Source organism: Seriola dumerili, unplaced genomic scaffold (assembly GCF_002260705.1).
Source record: "Seriola dumerili isolate Sdu_G_001 unplaced genomic scaffold, Sdu_1.0 BDQW01000312.1, whole genome shotgun sequence".
Lineage (NCBI taxonomy): Eukaryota > Metazoa > Chordata > Actinopteri > Carangiformes > Carangidae > Seriola > Seriola dumerili.
Window position 1 is genome coordinate 429,155 of NW_019174567.1, and position 15,668 is coordinate 444,822.

The following is a 15,668-nucleotide window of genomic DNA, read 5'->3' on the forward strand; positions in this document are numbered from 1 at the left end:
TTCAACACCTTCAACTCATGTGAATGAGCTCATATTAACAGGTTTATTTTATTATGTCTTATTCTCGTTGAACAGTTTCACGACTCTTTGTGGAAATAATAAACTACTGAAAGTTGTGGTGTGTTCAGGTTCATGTTTGTCAGGCTGCAGCCGTCTACACCAGGTGAGATTCATCTGGAAGAGAAGAAAGGTGTGAGCTATATTCATATAATCAGAAATAATTTAAATATAGTAAATTACATCACTGCAGATTTTCAAGCTTATTGTACCACACTGGAGATGTGCACAGATGGTTCCTTTAGTTTCACACCTGTGTTGTTATTGCAGGGGATTCAGTTGAATGAATGGGCTGTTTTTAAAAGAAATATTTGCTGCTGCGTTCAAAGACACCTGGGAACTGGCACTTAGCTTCCACACAACAACCGTGTGGCTGCAGGAAACAGCTAAATTCATCATTTCCATAAACATTCTTGTCCACAATAAGAAATTTGTCTCAGTTCAGTTCTTACACAAATGTACAATAACTGAAAGAAATACAGTTTTATCACTTAAAGGCACTAAAATATAAAAATGTTCTTGAATAATGCATCATTATAATTATGATATATTGCTATATTTGACCACCTTCGTTCAGCCCCTCATGAATATGTATTATTATTAACTGTATTAATATTGTTGATGTAAATTCACATGAAAGATTTCGTACAGCTCTCCTCGAAGTGTCGTCTCTCCGGAAGTTTGGCGGGAGGCGGCGGCTCGGTGCAGGCCGCCCGGCGCTGCTGCGGTCCGGCGGCGGTCAGAGCGGTGAGGAGGACCGGGCTGGTTCGCAGGTGTTTCCGGTAGTGTCGCCTCTCGGTCCTCTCCCAGGACTGCCGGGGGTGTCCCTCCACCTGACACCACGTCTCCCTCCGCAGGTTCAGCTCCAGGAGAGCCCGCTCCTCAGGTCCGGACATCGCGCTGGTTTTTGGTGCAGCCTGTTTTTTTTTTTTTGTTTCCGTTTATAAATTATCCAACGTGTAGTCAGTTTGTGATGCTGGCGTTTCCATGGCAACGGGAAACTTGAAGAAGCGCGCCTGTGTCAAAGATCGTCTATGTTAGAAAGCATGTGTCACTCTATCTAGAAAGAAGCCACCAGAGCTTCTTCGGATTTGGCACAAACATTAATAAGGACCCGGGGGTGAAATTATTAGAATTTGGTGCTCAAAGGTCAAAGGTCAAGGTAACGTGACCTCACAAATCTCGGTTTTGGATTTGTGAATGTAATCTCAAACTCCTCAAGGGATTTTGTTTAAATTTGGCACAAATGTCCATTTGGACTCCAGGATGAACGGATTAGATTTTAGTGGTCAAAGGTCAAGGTCACTGTCACCTCACCAATCACGTTTTTGGCCATAACTCACAAATTCATACACTTACTATGACACAAAATAACTCACATGTCTAATTACGATAAAATGATGAAGTGAAGACATTTTATATCCAAAAGGTCAAAGGTCAACTTCACTGTGACATCATAATGGTCTGTAAAAACAGTGTTGTGACCATATTTCCTGCAACTTTTATCTGGTTGGTGGAGGCGTTCAACCATGAGGTGTTAATTCTAGTGTAAATACAGACTTTACACTAAAGTGAGTAAAAAATATGCAACATCTCATATATAATGGAGCAAATTCAGATATTCTCAACACATTTATTTATTATAAGTACCTATAAATAAGTCTGTGGACACTCTATATTATTGTTCCTGTTTAATGAAAAAAATTTCCTCCTGTGGAAAAAGTGTTTGTCATGTGACGATGACGATGATGATGATGTGCAACCTTCACTGGTCACCAGGCAAATTCTCTCTTTTTGTTTTTCTTGTTGGTACCTGAAAACAGAGACAGAGTGAGACCTCACTTCTTCCTCCAGGCTGAGGCAGCAGGGTCAGAGGTGATCTGATCCTCTTGTGAACAACTCAGGGATTTTAAGAGGCCTAACCATCAGAAACTAGTCTTGTTCCCTCTCATTGATCCTAGAAAAGTTTTATTTATTGAAGCCTCGGAAAAACAGGACCAGAGAAACTGAGTGATTAAATCAAGTTTCAGTTCATATGATGCCATTACTCTTTGTTGTAGTCTTTTACTGAGACTTTTATCCACCTCACATTTTTGTGTGTTGTGGAACAGACGTATATCTCAACAAGAGAAAATAAGATTTTACACATAAATCAATTCCAGGCTAAAGTTTATGTAGAATACGTGTGAATCACCTGTGGGGTCAGACTGCTACCTGCACCTTGTACCTGCTGCAGCCGAGTCCCACTGGGTCAGAGGATGATTAGGATTAGAGCAGATAACGGCCTGAACATATGGACATCAGCGGCCGGAGAGGAGGCACAGGAGTTTATGTGTCATTTACATTCATTTATCAAATCATATATTTGATTTAACATAATAGATTATAGAAATGATAAATGTCATTTTTTAAACTGAGATGAAACAAAGAAGTCTTGTAGTAATTCATTAATTGATGTGCTTTACTTTTTTTTTACCAGTTATAAATGCTAGTAACTCATTAGTAAGATTAATGAGTAGTAAGCATTGACGTGAGTGAACTTGCACTGTATGAAAACTGTTATAACTTGTTTATAATTGTTTATTTAGGATTTAACAACCGAATTAATAACCTGATTATAAATCCTTTATAAGGAAATGTAGTATTTAATAATATTATTATTATTATTGTTATATTAACTATAGGCTCACTGTAGAAGCTGTTGCATCATGGTTCCTCAGCTTCCACATGGTCACCGATTACATTCACAACCTCAGTATAAGATACTACAGGCTCGTGCTGCTCTACTATTGGTTCATCAGCATCGGAAGGCCGTGTGTCAGCGTCGGCTGAACAAAAGACCGAGAGAGAGAGAGAGACATAGAGAGAGAGACATAGAGAGAGAGAGAGAGAGAGGGCGTGCAGGCTCAGAGGGGCCGGAGAGGACGAGAGACAGGAAGCTTTAAGATGAGTAGCACGTGTTAAAGTGGGTTGTTTTAATGGTCATCTGGTTTCGGTCTGATTCATCTTCTGTGGAGCAGCGCGCGGTGGCCGCTAGTAACCGCACGAGGAATCCGCTCTGTTCTGCGTTTCATCGTTTCCTGTCTCGCCCCTGGTTCTCATCTCAGCGGGAAAAAGAAGAGGAAGGTAAATAAAAATAAAAAAACAGACATCATGGTTGCCGGCGAGCTCGTGCAGGAGCATCTGCGCGCGGATACCGGCGCACCTGACGACATCACGGTCGGAAGGAAGACTTCCGAGCCGGAGGGCGCAGCCGAGCCGTACGCGGATGCGACATACGGAGCGGCGCCGACGCACGGGGCGGGGGAGGTAGACAGCACCGACCCTGCGCTGGAGCAGGAGCAGGAGCAGGAGGTGGTGCCGCCGGATGAAAGAGAGGCGATGCTGCCTAACGGAGGAGGAGGCGGAGGAGGAGGGGAGGAGGAAGGGAAGAAGCTGGAGACCAGGCTGTACTGCCGGCGGTTCGCGGTGCTGACCGTGTTCAGCCTGTACTCCCTGGTGAACGCCTTCCAGTGGATCCAGTACAGCATCATCACCAACGTGTTCACGCGCTACTACGGGGTGAGCAACGAGGACGTGAACTGGCTCTCCATCGTCTACATGGTGGCCTACGTGCCGCTCATCTTCCCGGCCACCTGGCTGCTGGACCGGAGGGGTCTGCGGCTCACGGCTCTGCTGGGCTCCGGCCTCAACTGCGCCGGCGCGCTGCTCAAGTGCGCCAGCGTGAGCCCCGAGCTGTTCGGAGTCACTGTCTCCGCGCAGGTCGTCTGCTCCGTGGCGCAGGTGTTCATCCTCGGCCTTCCGTCCCGCATCGCCTCGGTGTGGTTCGGACCCCGGGAGGTTTCCACCGCTTGCGCCACGGCAGTGCTCGGGAATCAGGTCAGCGTGTGCGCGTGCCACAGATAGGGGTAGACATGCACGAACATAATACACTCACTTAAAGAGACATGGAGAGAAAAACTATAAACAACAGAATACAACAACACACACAGAGGAAAGTTTAGAAAACGTGGCTTTATAAATGTCATTAATAATCAATTAACTGTGAATACACACTAACTCTATAGATTAGTGATAAACCAGACATAACAACTTTTGGGTTGCCAGATAGTGAAAAATCCCCCTTTATCATGACACTTAACTCATCTCTCTGCGTTAGGGAGATCCCTCCAGTGGACTGTTTGCCCACTTGTACCTCCTGGGAAAGAAGTGCAGGACATCTGGACCAAAATCCAGCTGTTTATTAACTTATTTACTCCAGATGTTAAGTATAGTAGAATCCTTTATTAATGCCATACTAACGTTTATAACTGCAAACCTGATAGAGAAGATATTCCTTTATTAGTCCCACAGTGGGGAAATTAGCAGTGTTACAGCTGCAAAGTGACAGTACAAAGAAAGAAACTGCAAAATGTATAATAGATATCATAACATATTAAACAGTGTGGAGCCCTAAGGACCTATGAAAGGTTTTAATGTACATTGTTAAAAGCAGTTTATAAATGGATGTTGGTCCAGGTGTCCTGCAGCCATTTCGCAGGAGACACGTGGTCAAACAGTCTCCTAATGAATAAAAGTACTATTTTGAAGGTGTTGGGCTGTAGGAGGATTCTCCACAACCTGGCAACCCTTTATTAATGGCCAGATGAAGGTCAAATGTGTCAAAACATTGTTGTGGTTGTTAGAACAATGAATGTCCTGGTGCTACAGAGACCCTGATTTACAGATCACATTAGCATAAGGAACATGTCCTCCAGTATCTGCCAAAATAACTGCAATATGATATTTCTATAACTGATCTATAAAGCATTAGTACAGTGTCTTCCTTATTATATAAAGTATAAATCGTTAATAAAGCCATTAATTACAGCTTATAAACCCTTGAGAAATGGTGCCTCAGTGGTACTGAAAGTAAAGAACCACACTTTCAACACAATGAAACATAACAGACCAGAAATGCTTCATCTTTGAGTAATCGATAAGGATGTAGTCACCAAACACCCAATTTAAATCTGTTATATGATAAAACAGTGTAAAAAGAACAATAACAGTGTTATAACACAATATTATTCTCTCTCTCACACTCTCTCTGTGTCTATGTCTCTCGTCCACAGCTGGGAACAGCCATAGGCTTCCTGTTGCCTCCGGTTTTAGTTCCCAACACGCCTGAAGACGACGATCTGACAGGTCACAACATCAGCATCATGTTCTACGGCACCGCTGCCGTCTCAACTGCTCTCTTCATCCTCACCGTCATAGGTACAAACCAGAGTCTCACACACACACACACACACACACTCAAACACGGCCTTCGCATCATGGGACTGTGTGCTGCTGCCATCTGCTCCAGTTGCAAGGGATTTGTGGTTCAGTAACCTCAAAGTCATGTGAGGTGACCACAGACCTACCTCCATGAGAAAAGAGGTGTGTGTGTGTGTGTGTGTGTGTGTGTGTGTGTGTGTGTGTGTGTGTGTGCGTGTGCGTGTGCGTGTGCGTGTGCGTGTGTGTGTCTGCAATGTAGGGTAGACTTGAAACCACATCTGTATACAGTGATAAAATATTGATTTAATTTAAATCAGGTTTTATAAAAAAGTGTTAAAGAGTTTCTGTGAGTTAGTCATTTTCGATTGGAGTTCCTCAGGGAGCCATCCTGGGTCCCCACAGACCGGACCAAATTAAATTAAAAGCCTTATTTAGAAAATCACTGTTCTCTTATAATTTTATAATTTTTTATTTTTACAGTTAATAAGCCTTGTAAATGAACCCAGACTTTACCCTGTGTGTTTACTACAGTCATAAAGGACCGGCCTCCCCTCCCTCCCAGTCAGGCCCAGGCCGTCCTCCCAGACACTCCTCCTGAGGATTACTCCTACAAACAGTCCATCATCAACCTGATGAAGAACAAAGCCTTTGTCCTGCTGCTCATCAGCTACGGTAAGAACGAGCACAAGCTGCAACGTTTATGGGAACATTTTACTTTTGTTCATTTATTTATTTACTTTAAGCACTCAGAGCAAATCTCATCTCACTGAAAACAATCAGAAGATGAAGAGAGAAGAGAGGAGATGACAGGTTTCCCAGAAAGGTCCTTGAAGAGACATAAAACCAAGAGATGTGCCTTTTAAATTGACTGTCTGGGGACAAATAAAGTTTATTGAATTGACTTGACAAAGAGAGAACAGTGGTTCACTAAGGAAACCTGGTTTGTGTGTGATTAAGATCATTACCACCATTACTTTCTCCTCTAATACTGTGACACCTACAGCAACGACTACATCCACTACCGATGCTACCACTGTTAGCATTACCCCAGCTGCCCTCACTACCATTACTAATACTGCAGCTGTTTCTACTACTACTAACATTACAACTGTGTATATACCTTCAGTATATGTTGTATTTCTTACTGTACAATTACTGCTGCTTGTATTAATAAAAACACAGAGAAAAAGCACAGATAGTTCATGTTTATGCTGGACTGCAACAGCCTTGGACCTATAATCTCAAATGCCACTGATCATATTTCCACCACCCGTCAGCCTCAGTCTACCGAGCCGCTCTGGTTTCCCAGCTGCTCAGGAACTGCAGGGAAGAGGAGGAGCACTTCCAATACACTGAGCCTCGCCTCCACTACAGCAAATAAACTACTATGATTCCATGTGTCATTATTATTAAAGGAGGCAGAGGAATAACTAAACATGAGACAGAGAGAGCAGGAGAGAGGCAGGGAGAGAGAGGATTCATCGGTAACGAGGCTTCGTACTAACGACTATCACCAACTCTACATGTCAAACAGAGGGAGTCAGACATAAAGACCTGCCTCTAATAAAAGTCTGTGACGTTCTGCAGTTGAAGTAAATAAAGACTAAACTTATGGAGGCTGTGAACTCACAGCTCAGTCTTTGTCTTTACTTCATGTGTTTGGTCATTTTTGTCAAACAACGTCACAGTTGTAAAATCAGGATTTGACCAGCGGCCCAGACAGAGACTCAATTTAGACCTGGTCTTGTTTAAAGAATGCTTTGTGTTCTTTAAACCTACTGCACCTCACCACTGTTTTTATAACTGTGCTTATACGTACTTATACGTGCTGACTGGCACCTAAGTTTTAAAATGTGGACATAACCATGTGTGTTGTGTTTAAAGACCCAGGCTCGTTAAACCCAACGAGAAACCTTTGTAGAAATCAGGATTTCTGAGGTTTACTGCTTCTACCATGACCATCTCCCAGCACATGCTGTTTCACATGACTCCACCATGTGTGACACACGCACACACACACACACACACACACACACACACACACACACACACACACACACACACACACACATTCACAACTCGCCTTGTGTTAATGATCTGTCACACTGTCGAGCTGACTCTCCTTTCCTCATTCTGTTGTTTTCTCCTGCGTTTGACAGACCAACTGAAAGAAGAGGAAGCGGCCATTTTTAATGTCACACACACATTTGACTCAATGACTGATTGTGTGTGTGTGTGTGTGTGTGTGTTAGCAGCCAGTGCCATGTACAATTAGATTTGAAAACATCAGAACCGAACCCAGACGTATTCACTGGGCACAAACTCAGTTGAGATTTAATGTTTGTGTCTGCAGGAATAATGACCGGATCCTTCTACTCTGTCTCAACACTCCTCAACCAGATGATCATCGCCTGCTACGAGGTAAAGTGAAAGACAATAAACCCGTTCATCTTCATCTTCCTTCTCCCTTCTCGCTGCACTTTCAGTTTGTTTTTTCACTTTAAACCAAAAACCATTTACAGGCTTACTCATTAATTTATTTATCTTCTAACATCACCTTGGTATAGATCTCGTGCTTGCCTAATATTACACTCCTCTTGGCTTTTATTTTGACTTTTTTACACTTCACGTCCTCTTCCTGTCTGTCCACCGACCTACGGTCTCTGCCAAATGAGAAATTAAAAAAAATGAATTTGCAAAAAACAAAATTGGAAGGTTTTTGGTTTAGAGTTAAAAATCAAATAAAGTCAGGTGAATTTAGTTTTTGGTTTCAAACAAAAATAATGATAAAAGGAATCAAACCAAAAACCAAAAATGTTTTTCTTCCGTTCAGTTTTAAGACAAAAAACAAATGAATTACAGATTATCTGATAACACCCGGATTCACATGAGGAGGGATGATGATGATGATGATGATGATGATGATGATGATGGTCACTTTGGTCCAGAGAGAAAATCTTGACGTCCACTTAATGGATGAAATAAAACTTGGTGCAGTCATTCGTGTCTCGAGAGGCTGGATCCTGACTCAGCTGATCTTTGTTTTCACCCTCATCTATTATCACAACACGACTGCAGACACAGAGCAGGTCAAACGACATGAGAATAATGGAGCAGTCTGCTTCACCTCAAACCTCAAACCTCTCTGTGATGTTCAGGTGTGTCTGTAAATGTGCCGCTCACATTCACAGGAAGAACAAAGAGAACAGAGGAAGCTCTGATGGCTTGGATGAGACATGAGTTCATTAGCTGCTTTCACGCATGCCTGCTGCCCACCATAACACACACACACACACACACACACACACACACACAATGAGAGATCCTCGTCCTCACATGAACTGTCTTTGTCTCTTAGCTGAACTGTCAGACTAACAACTTAAAGAACCCGAGCCCTGCAGTCAGCTGTTTGTCCTCTCCTCCTCCTCCTCCTCTTCCTCCTCTTCTTCTTCCTCTTCGTCCTCTCCTCAGAACCAGGAGTTGAACGCTGGGAGAATTGGTTTGACCCTGGTTGTCGCTGGGATGGTGGGATCCATCCTCTGTGGCCTGTGGCTGGACCACACGAAGACGTACAAGTAGGCGACACAAACACACACACCTGTAAAAACACTCAGAGAAACCAAATCCTGCAAGGTTTGGATGGTGGGTCCAGGTGGGCGGGGCTTGGTGACTGCTTTGTTGTGACATCACAAAGTTCCAGAAGTCCTGACAGCTGGTTTTAAGGCTCAGTTTCTGAATACAGGCTGTGTGCATTTCTCTGTGGACTGAGGCTTTGATACTTTCACAGTATTAATATAGAAGCTAGAGCTGATCTATAATCACACTACACATGGACACAGACCTTTACACTGGAGGAGCTTTAAACCTGGACCCTGACCCATCAGATCAGGTTCTGGTTCTTCGAGCTAAACTCTAGTTTAATGTGTCTCCATAGTCTTTGTTTGTAAAGTCAAAGGAACAGGATTTTTCCATCTGGTCGTTGTGTGTCTGTGTGTGGGAGACGAGAGGGAGGAGGATGAATCAGGATTGAGCAGATGATGACAGGAGTAACTAAAGTTACCTCTGGCTTGTGCTTTTACAGGATGACGACTCTGATCGTGTACAGCCTCTCCTTTCTGGGCATGCTGGTCTTCACCTTCACTCTGAACCTCGACGACATCTACCTGGTCTTCTTCACCGCTGGAGTCCTGGGGTACGACACACCTGGTCCAGTAAAACACACACCTGGCTATGCGTGTACATAAAATAGCTGCTGCAGGTCTCCAGGCTGCGCAGCGTCACAGTGTCCCAGCGTTCGCCCATGCTCTTAACTTCTAAAGTCCCAGCCAGGTTCATCACTTTTTAGTGTCCCCTGGAAACACTTCTGTTGTGTTGTAGGACTGAATTTGCATCGACGGGGGGGGGGCTTATTACACACCTTGTAAACCAGCTGCAGTCATGTGAGAGGCTCCATAAAGACGTTCACAGCTCTGACCTGCAGATTTACTTATGAATTGCAAAATGACTTTTAAAACTTGTAGTGTGTAGGATTGAATTGCACTTAAAATGGTGTAATATTTCAACAAGGTTATAAATCATCATCATCATCATCATCATCATCATCAGCGTCACACTGCGGATCTCACAACACGACACCTCCGTGTTCAAAACAAACAAAGTCACAAGGTGTGAGTGACATCACTGTTGTGGGGTTAAACACAGCTGCTGTGCAGATGTTTACATGTAAATAAGAAAATGTCCCAACCAATAAACCACATTTACATAATAAGCACAAAATGAGGAGCCAGAATTTTAAATTCAAGTAAATAAAAATGAAAACAATGTTACTCACACAGTCATTCATCACATGAATAATGTTTCATCTGAATCTGCTACAAGGACAGAACTGTGAATGTTACATGAACATTAAAGGTGTTCAGTGTCTGTGTGGATGTAAATATAAAGACCAGTTTATTAGTCTGACGTCTGTGTTGCAGGTTCTTCATGACGGGTTACCTGCCTCTGGGCTTTGAGTTCGGGGTGGAGATCACCTACCCCGAGTCCGAGGGGACGTCGTCTGGACTCCTCAATGCTTTCGCTCAGGTGCCTCAAAGTTCCTAAAAAACAAGACGTGCAGGAGTTTCCCTCCAATAAATCAACTTTGTCTTTGCCTCAGGACTCAGCTGAGTGTGTGTGTGTGTGTGTGTGTGTGTGTGCAGATATTCGGGATCATTTTCACTCTGATTCAGGGCAAACTGACCACAGATTACAACCCAGTGGCTGGAAACCTCTTCCTCTGTGCTTGGATCTTTCTTGGGATACTGCTGACTGGTAGGCTCTGAGCGTGTGTGCGTGCGTGTGTGCGTGCGTGTGTGCGTGCGTGTGTGCGTGCATGTGTGTGCACGTGTTTTCATCTGTGTAACCAAATATTAGACCTTTAATATTCCTCTTCCCTCTGTTTCAGCCTTAATCAAGTCAGAACTGAAGAGACACAACGTCAACATGGGTGCAGACAGCAACCACCTCGCAGTAAGTACACCACACACACACACACACACACACACAGATATATATATATATATATATACCCATTGCCACCAAAAGCTGAACATTATAATTATTATTATTATTAATTCAAATTTTAAAGGGAGGTGACGTGCGGATGCTTTTAAGCCAAAGTGGCTCCATTAGAGTGGTGATTTAGTAAGATCTACAAACACAGCTTCTTATGTGAAAATGGCGCCCAGTCAGTGAAGTGAATATTGATGTTCTGGCAGATACAGTTAAAAAGAATAACGTGGGCGTGCAGCTGGATACTGCTGCTGTTTTCTTGTGTCTCTGTGGAGAAGCTTTCAGAGAGGACACATTTAATCTGAGTGTCTCTTTCCTGACCTTATGTCGAGACAGATTCTTGAACCTCCCCCCCCCACACACCCCCCCCGAGCCTCTTGTCACTTTGGATGTTAACACTCTTTTTCTCCTGCTCTGTACAAACTGTCCTCTAAACACACAGAGCTGTGAATTTACCCTCGACACCATCCAATGATTTCTGAAGGCGCCCTGCAAAGTTCCCTTCAGACGAGCCAGGCCCAGTAAATCTGTTTCAATGGGCCTTTGTTATGCCCCCCCCCCCCCCCCCCCCCCCCCCCCCCCCCCCCCCCCCCCCCCCCCCCCCCCCCCCCCCCCCCCCCCCCCCCCCCCCCCCGCTGAGTCACAGCTGAAGTGTCCTCAGTTCATCAGACCCATCCTCTTCTTCCTCTTCTTCCTCTTCTTCCCCCTCCCTCTCCTCCTCAGCTCAGTTTTCTGACTTCCCTAAGAGATCACAGGTTTGAGATTTAAAATACGGATTATGAGATATAGAATTAACATTTTTTACATTTATTATTGTTTTCAATTTCAGTTAATTAAATATTTTCTGTCTGAAATTTGGCCTCTGAAAATAATAAGGAAATGAAAAAACCTGTGAGGTGAAAGTCATTGTTCCTCTGAGTCACGGGTCACGTTTTACAGGGTCACCCGTTAGTTGTGTTTTGCTTTGGCGCCCTCTGCTGGTCGTATCATGAAAGACGCTGTGGTAGACTGAGATACAGTGAAAGACCATGTTCACAGGGAGTGAACCTTTCATCTTCAGAGTAACTGGAAAGATGCTGTCGTCACAAAATTCGACACATCTCGAAAACTGAAGTAAAAGATTTTTTGGTCGGCGTCTGTCAGAATACGGGGGAAATCATGATATTTAAAAGTTAACTCTACAGCACATGTGGTAGCAGCGGGGACTGTATATCTTTATTCTGTAGTTATGGGGAGCAACAAAAGACAGAAAGAATCACCTCATGAATTTACCTTGAAGGTGAATTTATTAACAATCATTAGGCTGAGGAATCTGTCGATGCATTCTGACGTGCTAGCTTCATCAAAGCAGAAACCTCATTGTGTTGATGCTCTGAGCGCTTGAGTTACTGTTGTGCTGATTGCTCTCAACATTTATTTATCAGCTCCCCACCGAGTGTCCCGGGGACTGTCCTTCAGACAAGACGACCAACGGAGTCAAGCTGGAGCCGTCGATCAGCTTCTCCCGTGAAACCTCGTTGTGACCCTGCCAAGTCCCTGAACTGCAGGACGATACGGAGGTGTCCCCCGCTGCCCTGGGAAACACGTTGGCGCCACAGTCGACGTGATGCATTTAAAGGTGCACTTGATTTTTATTGCCAAGTATAATTTCCTCGAAATCTGGAAAGCCGAAGGCTCTGGATGTGAGCCAGGTCTAATCAAGCACAGCCACAATCTACACTGGATTCAGGCCGGGGTGGGGGGACCAGCATCGATCAGAGGGAGGACCCAGGTCGTGCTCCCAGACACTTGCAAAGAAGAAGCATTACCTCCAGTTTTGGGTCGGTAAGAAAGTGTGTAAGCCATGGCCATGCAGAAGAAGCTCCACTGCACTTTAACTGTGTTGTAGTTTGTGAAAAGTGGCGTTTTTAGTTTGGTTACCGGATGCAAATCTGACTTCGAAGGAAAACAGAAGTCGTGGATCATGATCACAAGGTTCGCTGCAGTAAAAAGAAAAGACTCCAGTGACTGTGGAGGAGTCACAGCAGCAGGTGGAGTGTCGCAGTCTGCAGGTGTCTCTGAGGAGGGAAATAAAGAGCCATTCTTTTTGGTTTTGTCCTGCGGCCTCTGCCCACCGCACAGCGCCAACATTTCCTGAGTTTACTTGAATTATCCTTTGATGCTCTGGACTGCAGTTGTCAGAAACACTGTAAATGTTATCGTCTTTTCATTTAGTCTCCGTGAACCTAGAGGATCTTTGATTCACGTTCATACTGAAACCTGTTCTGAAGCTGCTTCAGCTTTGGAAAAATCAACATAAATCATGTTTATTTTTCTACAATGCTGCATTTCTGACAAGCCAAGAAGCGGCTGCCCATAATTTAGCATAGTTAGCATTAGTCTGCGCAGTAAGTCCTATAAGGTCTAAACAAATACAAAGTGCATGAAAGTAAATGCATCTCTCACAGCTGACATTGTTTGAAAGCCACAGGTTTTATTTGCAGCTTCTTTTTGACACAGGTTTACACATGAATGTGCTTTTTATTTGCTGGGATACATAAATATCTGGAGTTAAATCTTCCTGTTATAGCTAAAAAACAAAAATCCAACATCCAATCACTGAGGTGAAACAGTAAAATGTTTGGAAGAATTTAAGATTTGAAGGTGCATCCCTGAGGGGAGTGGAGGGAAGGTGAAGGAATGTGGAGATAGTTTACTCCATGTATGAAAGGGCCCTGACATTAACTATAACCAAAAATCACAACACTAGAATTTATGTGATTTTAATTGTAAATTATAAGTGATTCTCAAAATGTTTGGGTCCCTGTCTAGAGGCCTATTTATTAACTAATTTATTTCATCCATCATATTGTTTTTTATCATGTCAAAATCTCAATGTGAAATCACAGTAAGTCCAGTGACGCCTTGACGATACCTTGATTTGTCTAATTAATAAGGTTAAAGAAGATAATGACAGGAGAGAAACAACTGTCTGCTGTCGTGAAGTAAATATGTACTGTATGTTATATGTGAATGGCTTGTACAATGGCTTAAACCACTATGGACCAAACAGAATGTGAACATGTTCTGAGTTCAGTGCACAATAAGAAATAACACGCACAACGTCACGTTTTATACTCAAGTGCATGATTTCAGGTGTGTTTTTAATGTCGGCTGCTCTCCGTTGTTACACTGAGGATCTGTGGGTCAACTCGAGCTGCTGCTGGTGAGACATGGAGGCATGACAGAGGGCATAGCGCCATCTTGTGGGTTTTCCACAGTAATGACAAAGTAAGCAGAGTGGATAGGAGAAGCACAAACGTGTAACATAAGACTATGCTAATTTATATTTTCAGATCTACCAGTTTGTTTTAATTCTATCAGATCATAAAGGGCCTGTGGAAGGACTTTTGCTTTATTTAGCCTCTTTTTAACCATTTAAAACTCAAAACTTTTCTTTTTACCTACAGCTTCTGAAGTTTCAGAACATGTAAAATCTGTTTTTAGCCTTTTCCATTCTCTGTTCAAACTTTTGCAGCCCCTCCTTTACCAGCTACAGTATTAGTGGTACATACATTCATGCACCAATAATTTAATATACCTTTTTTCTCTGAAATGGGCCCATTCTGCATAATAAGTACTTTTATGTTTGGTACTTTACGTATATTTTGATGCTAATACTTTTAAAATTATGAGTATTTGTAACAGGTAATGATATTTGTTTCTTAAGTTTCAGATGACTTTTGTTTTTCTCTGGAAACTAAAATTCAATTTCACTCTGCAACATTTTAAAAACAATTCTGTTTCAGTGACATTATATTATTTACTGTCAAGACTTAAAAAGTTGATACGTTTCCAAATGAATCATCAGAAGAATCAACAAACTGTTTATTAATTAATGGCATTTGGCAATGACGTGATTTTTCACAAAATTACTGTGTCACACTGTAAAACAGCAGAAAGGCATTGTACTTATATGGCCATAACATAACCTTAATGTTTCAATATACTATTCCTTTAACATGTTTGCGTGTTAAATCTTCTTTTTGGTTGAAAACATTTGGTTCTGTTTTTTTTCCAGAAATTGAAAATGTTTTCTGTGTAAACTTGTAGGAACGACTGATGCTTTCTTCTGTTGTGTGGTTCTTAGTAGATGAAGATCTAACAGTTCTTTTTTGTAACAGGAACTTTTATACAGCTCTAAAGTCTTGTTTGTAAAATTTTATTTGTTTTGTCAAGTTAGGCTATTTATTAACAATGAATATGAATAAATTATAGCAAATAGCACTGAGTAAAATTATGAATGGTCTTCAACATTTCTCTATATGACCAAAAAAGATTTTTCAAGAGAAATCAGTAAAAGATACTTGACTGCTGCTACAATCAATGTATTAACCCCTCTTCTCCCCCAGCTCTGCTGTATCTATGAAACAGATCATTTGGATTTAAAGGCTGTTTTACAACAGGATGGAAGGATGTTTTTATGGCTGTGGGCAAAGGACAGGCTGTAGTTCACAGCGTAACCTGACGACAGAGGTCAAACTGTAAATGTACAAACGTCTCATTTGTGTATCTTCCATTCGTGTGGTGCTGTATTAAGTATTTCCAGAAGCAGGATAGTGTGTGTCAGACTGAGTCTAAATAAACTACTGTGTCACCTCACCCAGTGCAACAGTGTGGCCCACTGATGTGTTTATGGACACAGTGGAATAAGATGTTGGACTATTTGGAAATACACATAATACTTGTTAAAATGATCGATTAATTGTTGGTTTGGGTCTTTTCATGGGATTTGTTGACAATAAGAAAAATATAGAGTA

The 15,668-nt window shown here is 42.6% G+C and overlaps 2 protein-coding genes across 2 annotated transcripts; one reads left to right on the plus strand and one right to left on the minus strand.

The window, feature by feature from the left end:
- Window positions 1-89: 89 nt before the first annotated feature.
- On the minus strand, window positions 90-967 carry LOC111231734 (spermatogenesis-associated protein 45-like). The gene is made up of 2 exons (XM_022758953.1): window positions 707-967; window positions 90-174 (listed from the first exon to the last, which is right to left on the minus strand). Exons 1-2 carry the CDS (start codon window positions 951-953, stop codon window positions 155-157), a joined length of 267 nt encoding a protein of 88 aa, XP_022614674.1. The 5' UTR covers window positions 954-967; the 3' UTR covers window positions 90-154.
- A 2,021-nt stretch (window positions 968-2,988) lies between these two features.
- Window positions 2,989-15,306, plus strand: flvcr1 (feline leukemia virus subgroup C cellular receptor 1). Its single transcript, XM_022758971.1, has 10 exons — window positions 2,989-3,936; window positions 5,172-5,316; window positions 5,851-5,991; window positions 7,673-7,740; window positions 8,791-8,894; window positions 9,401-9,511; window positions 10,296-10,401; window positions 10,518-10,629; window positions 10,763-10,827; window positions 12,294-15,306. Exons 1-10 carry the CDS (start codon window positions 3,211-3,213, stop codon window positions 12,390-12,392), a joined length of 1,677 nt encoding a protein of 558 aa, XP_022614692.1. The 5' UTR covers window positions 2,989-3,210; the 3' UTR covers window positions 12,393-15,306.
- The last annotated feature ends 362 nt before the right edge of the window (window positions 15,307-15,668 follow it).

What these genes read in the sequence shown, in the direction of transcription:
- flvcr1 (XM_022758971.1), top strand. Translation starts at nt 3,211, where the DNA reads ATGGTTGCCGGCGAGCTCGTGCAGGAGCATCTGCGCGCGGATACCGGC. An exon ending in GACCACACGAAGACGTACAA is followed by an intron (nt 8,895 to 9,400) that starts GTAGGCGACACA and finishes GTGCTTTTACAG; the next exon opens with GATGACGACTCTGATCGTGT. An exon ending in CAGACAGCAACCACCTCGCA is followed by an intron (nt 10,828 to 12,293) that starts GTAAGTACACCA and finishes TTTATTTATCAG; the next exon opens with CTCCCCACCGAGTGTCCCGG.
- LOC111231734 (XM_022758953.1), bottom strand. Translation starts at nt 953, where the DNA reads ATGTCCGGACCTGAGGAGCGGGCTCTCCTGGAGCTGAACCTGCGGAGG. An exon ending in ACGACACTTCGAGGAGAGCT is followed by an intron (nt 175 to 706) that starts GTACGAAATCTT and finishes CTTCTCTTCCAG; the next exon opens with ATGAATCTCACCTGGTGTAG.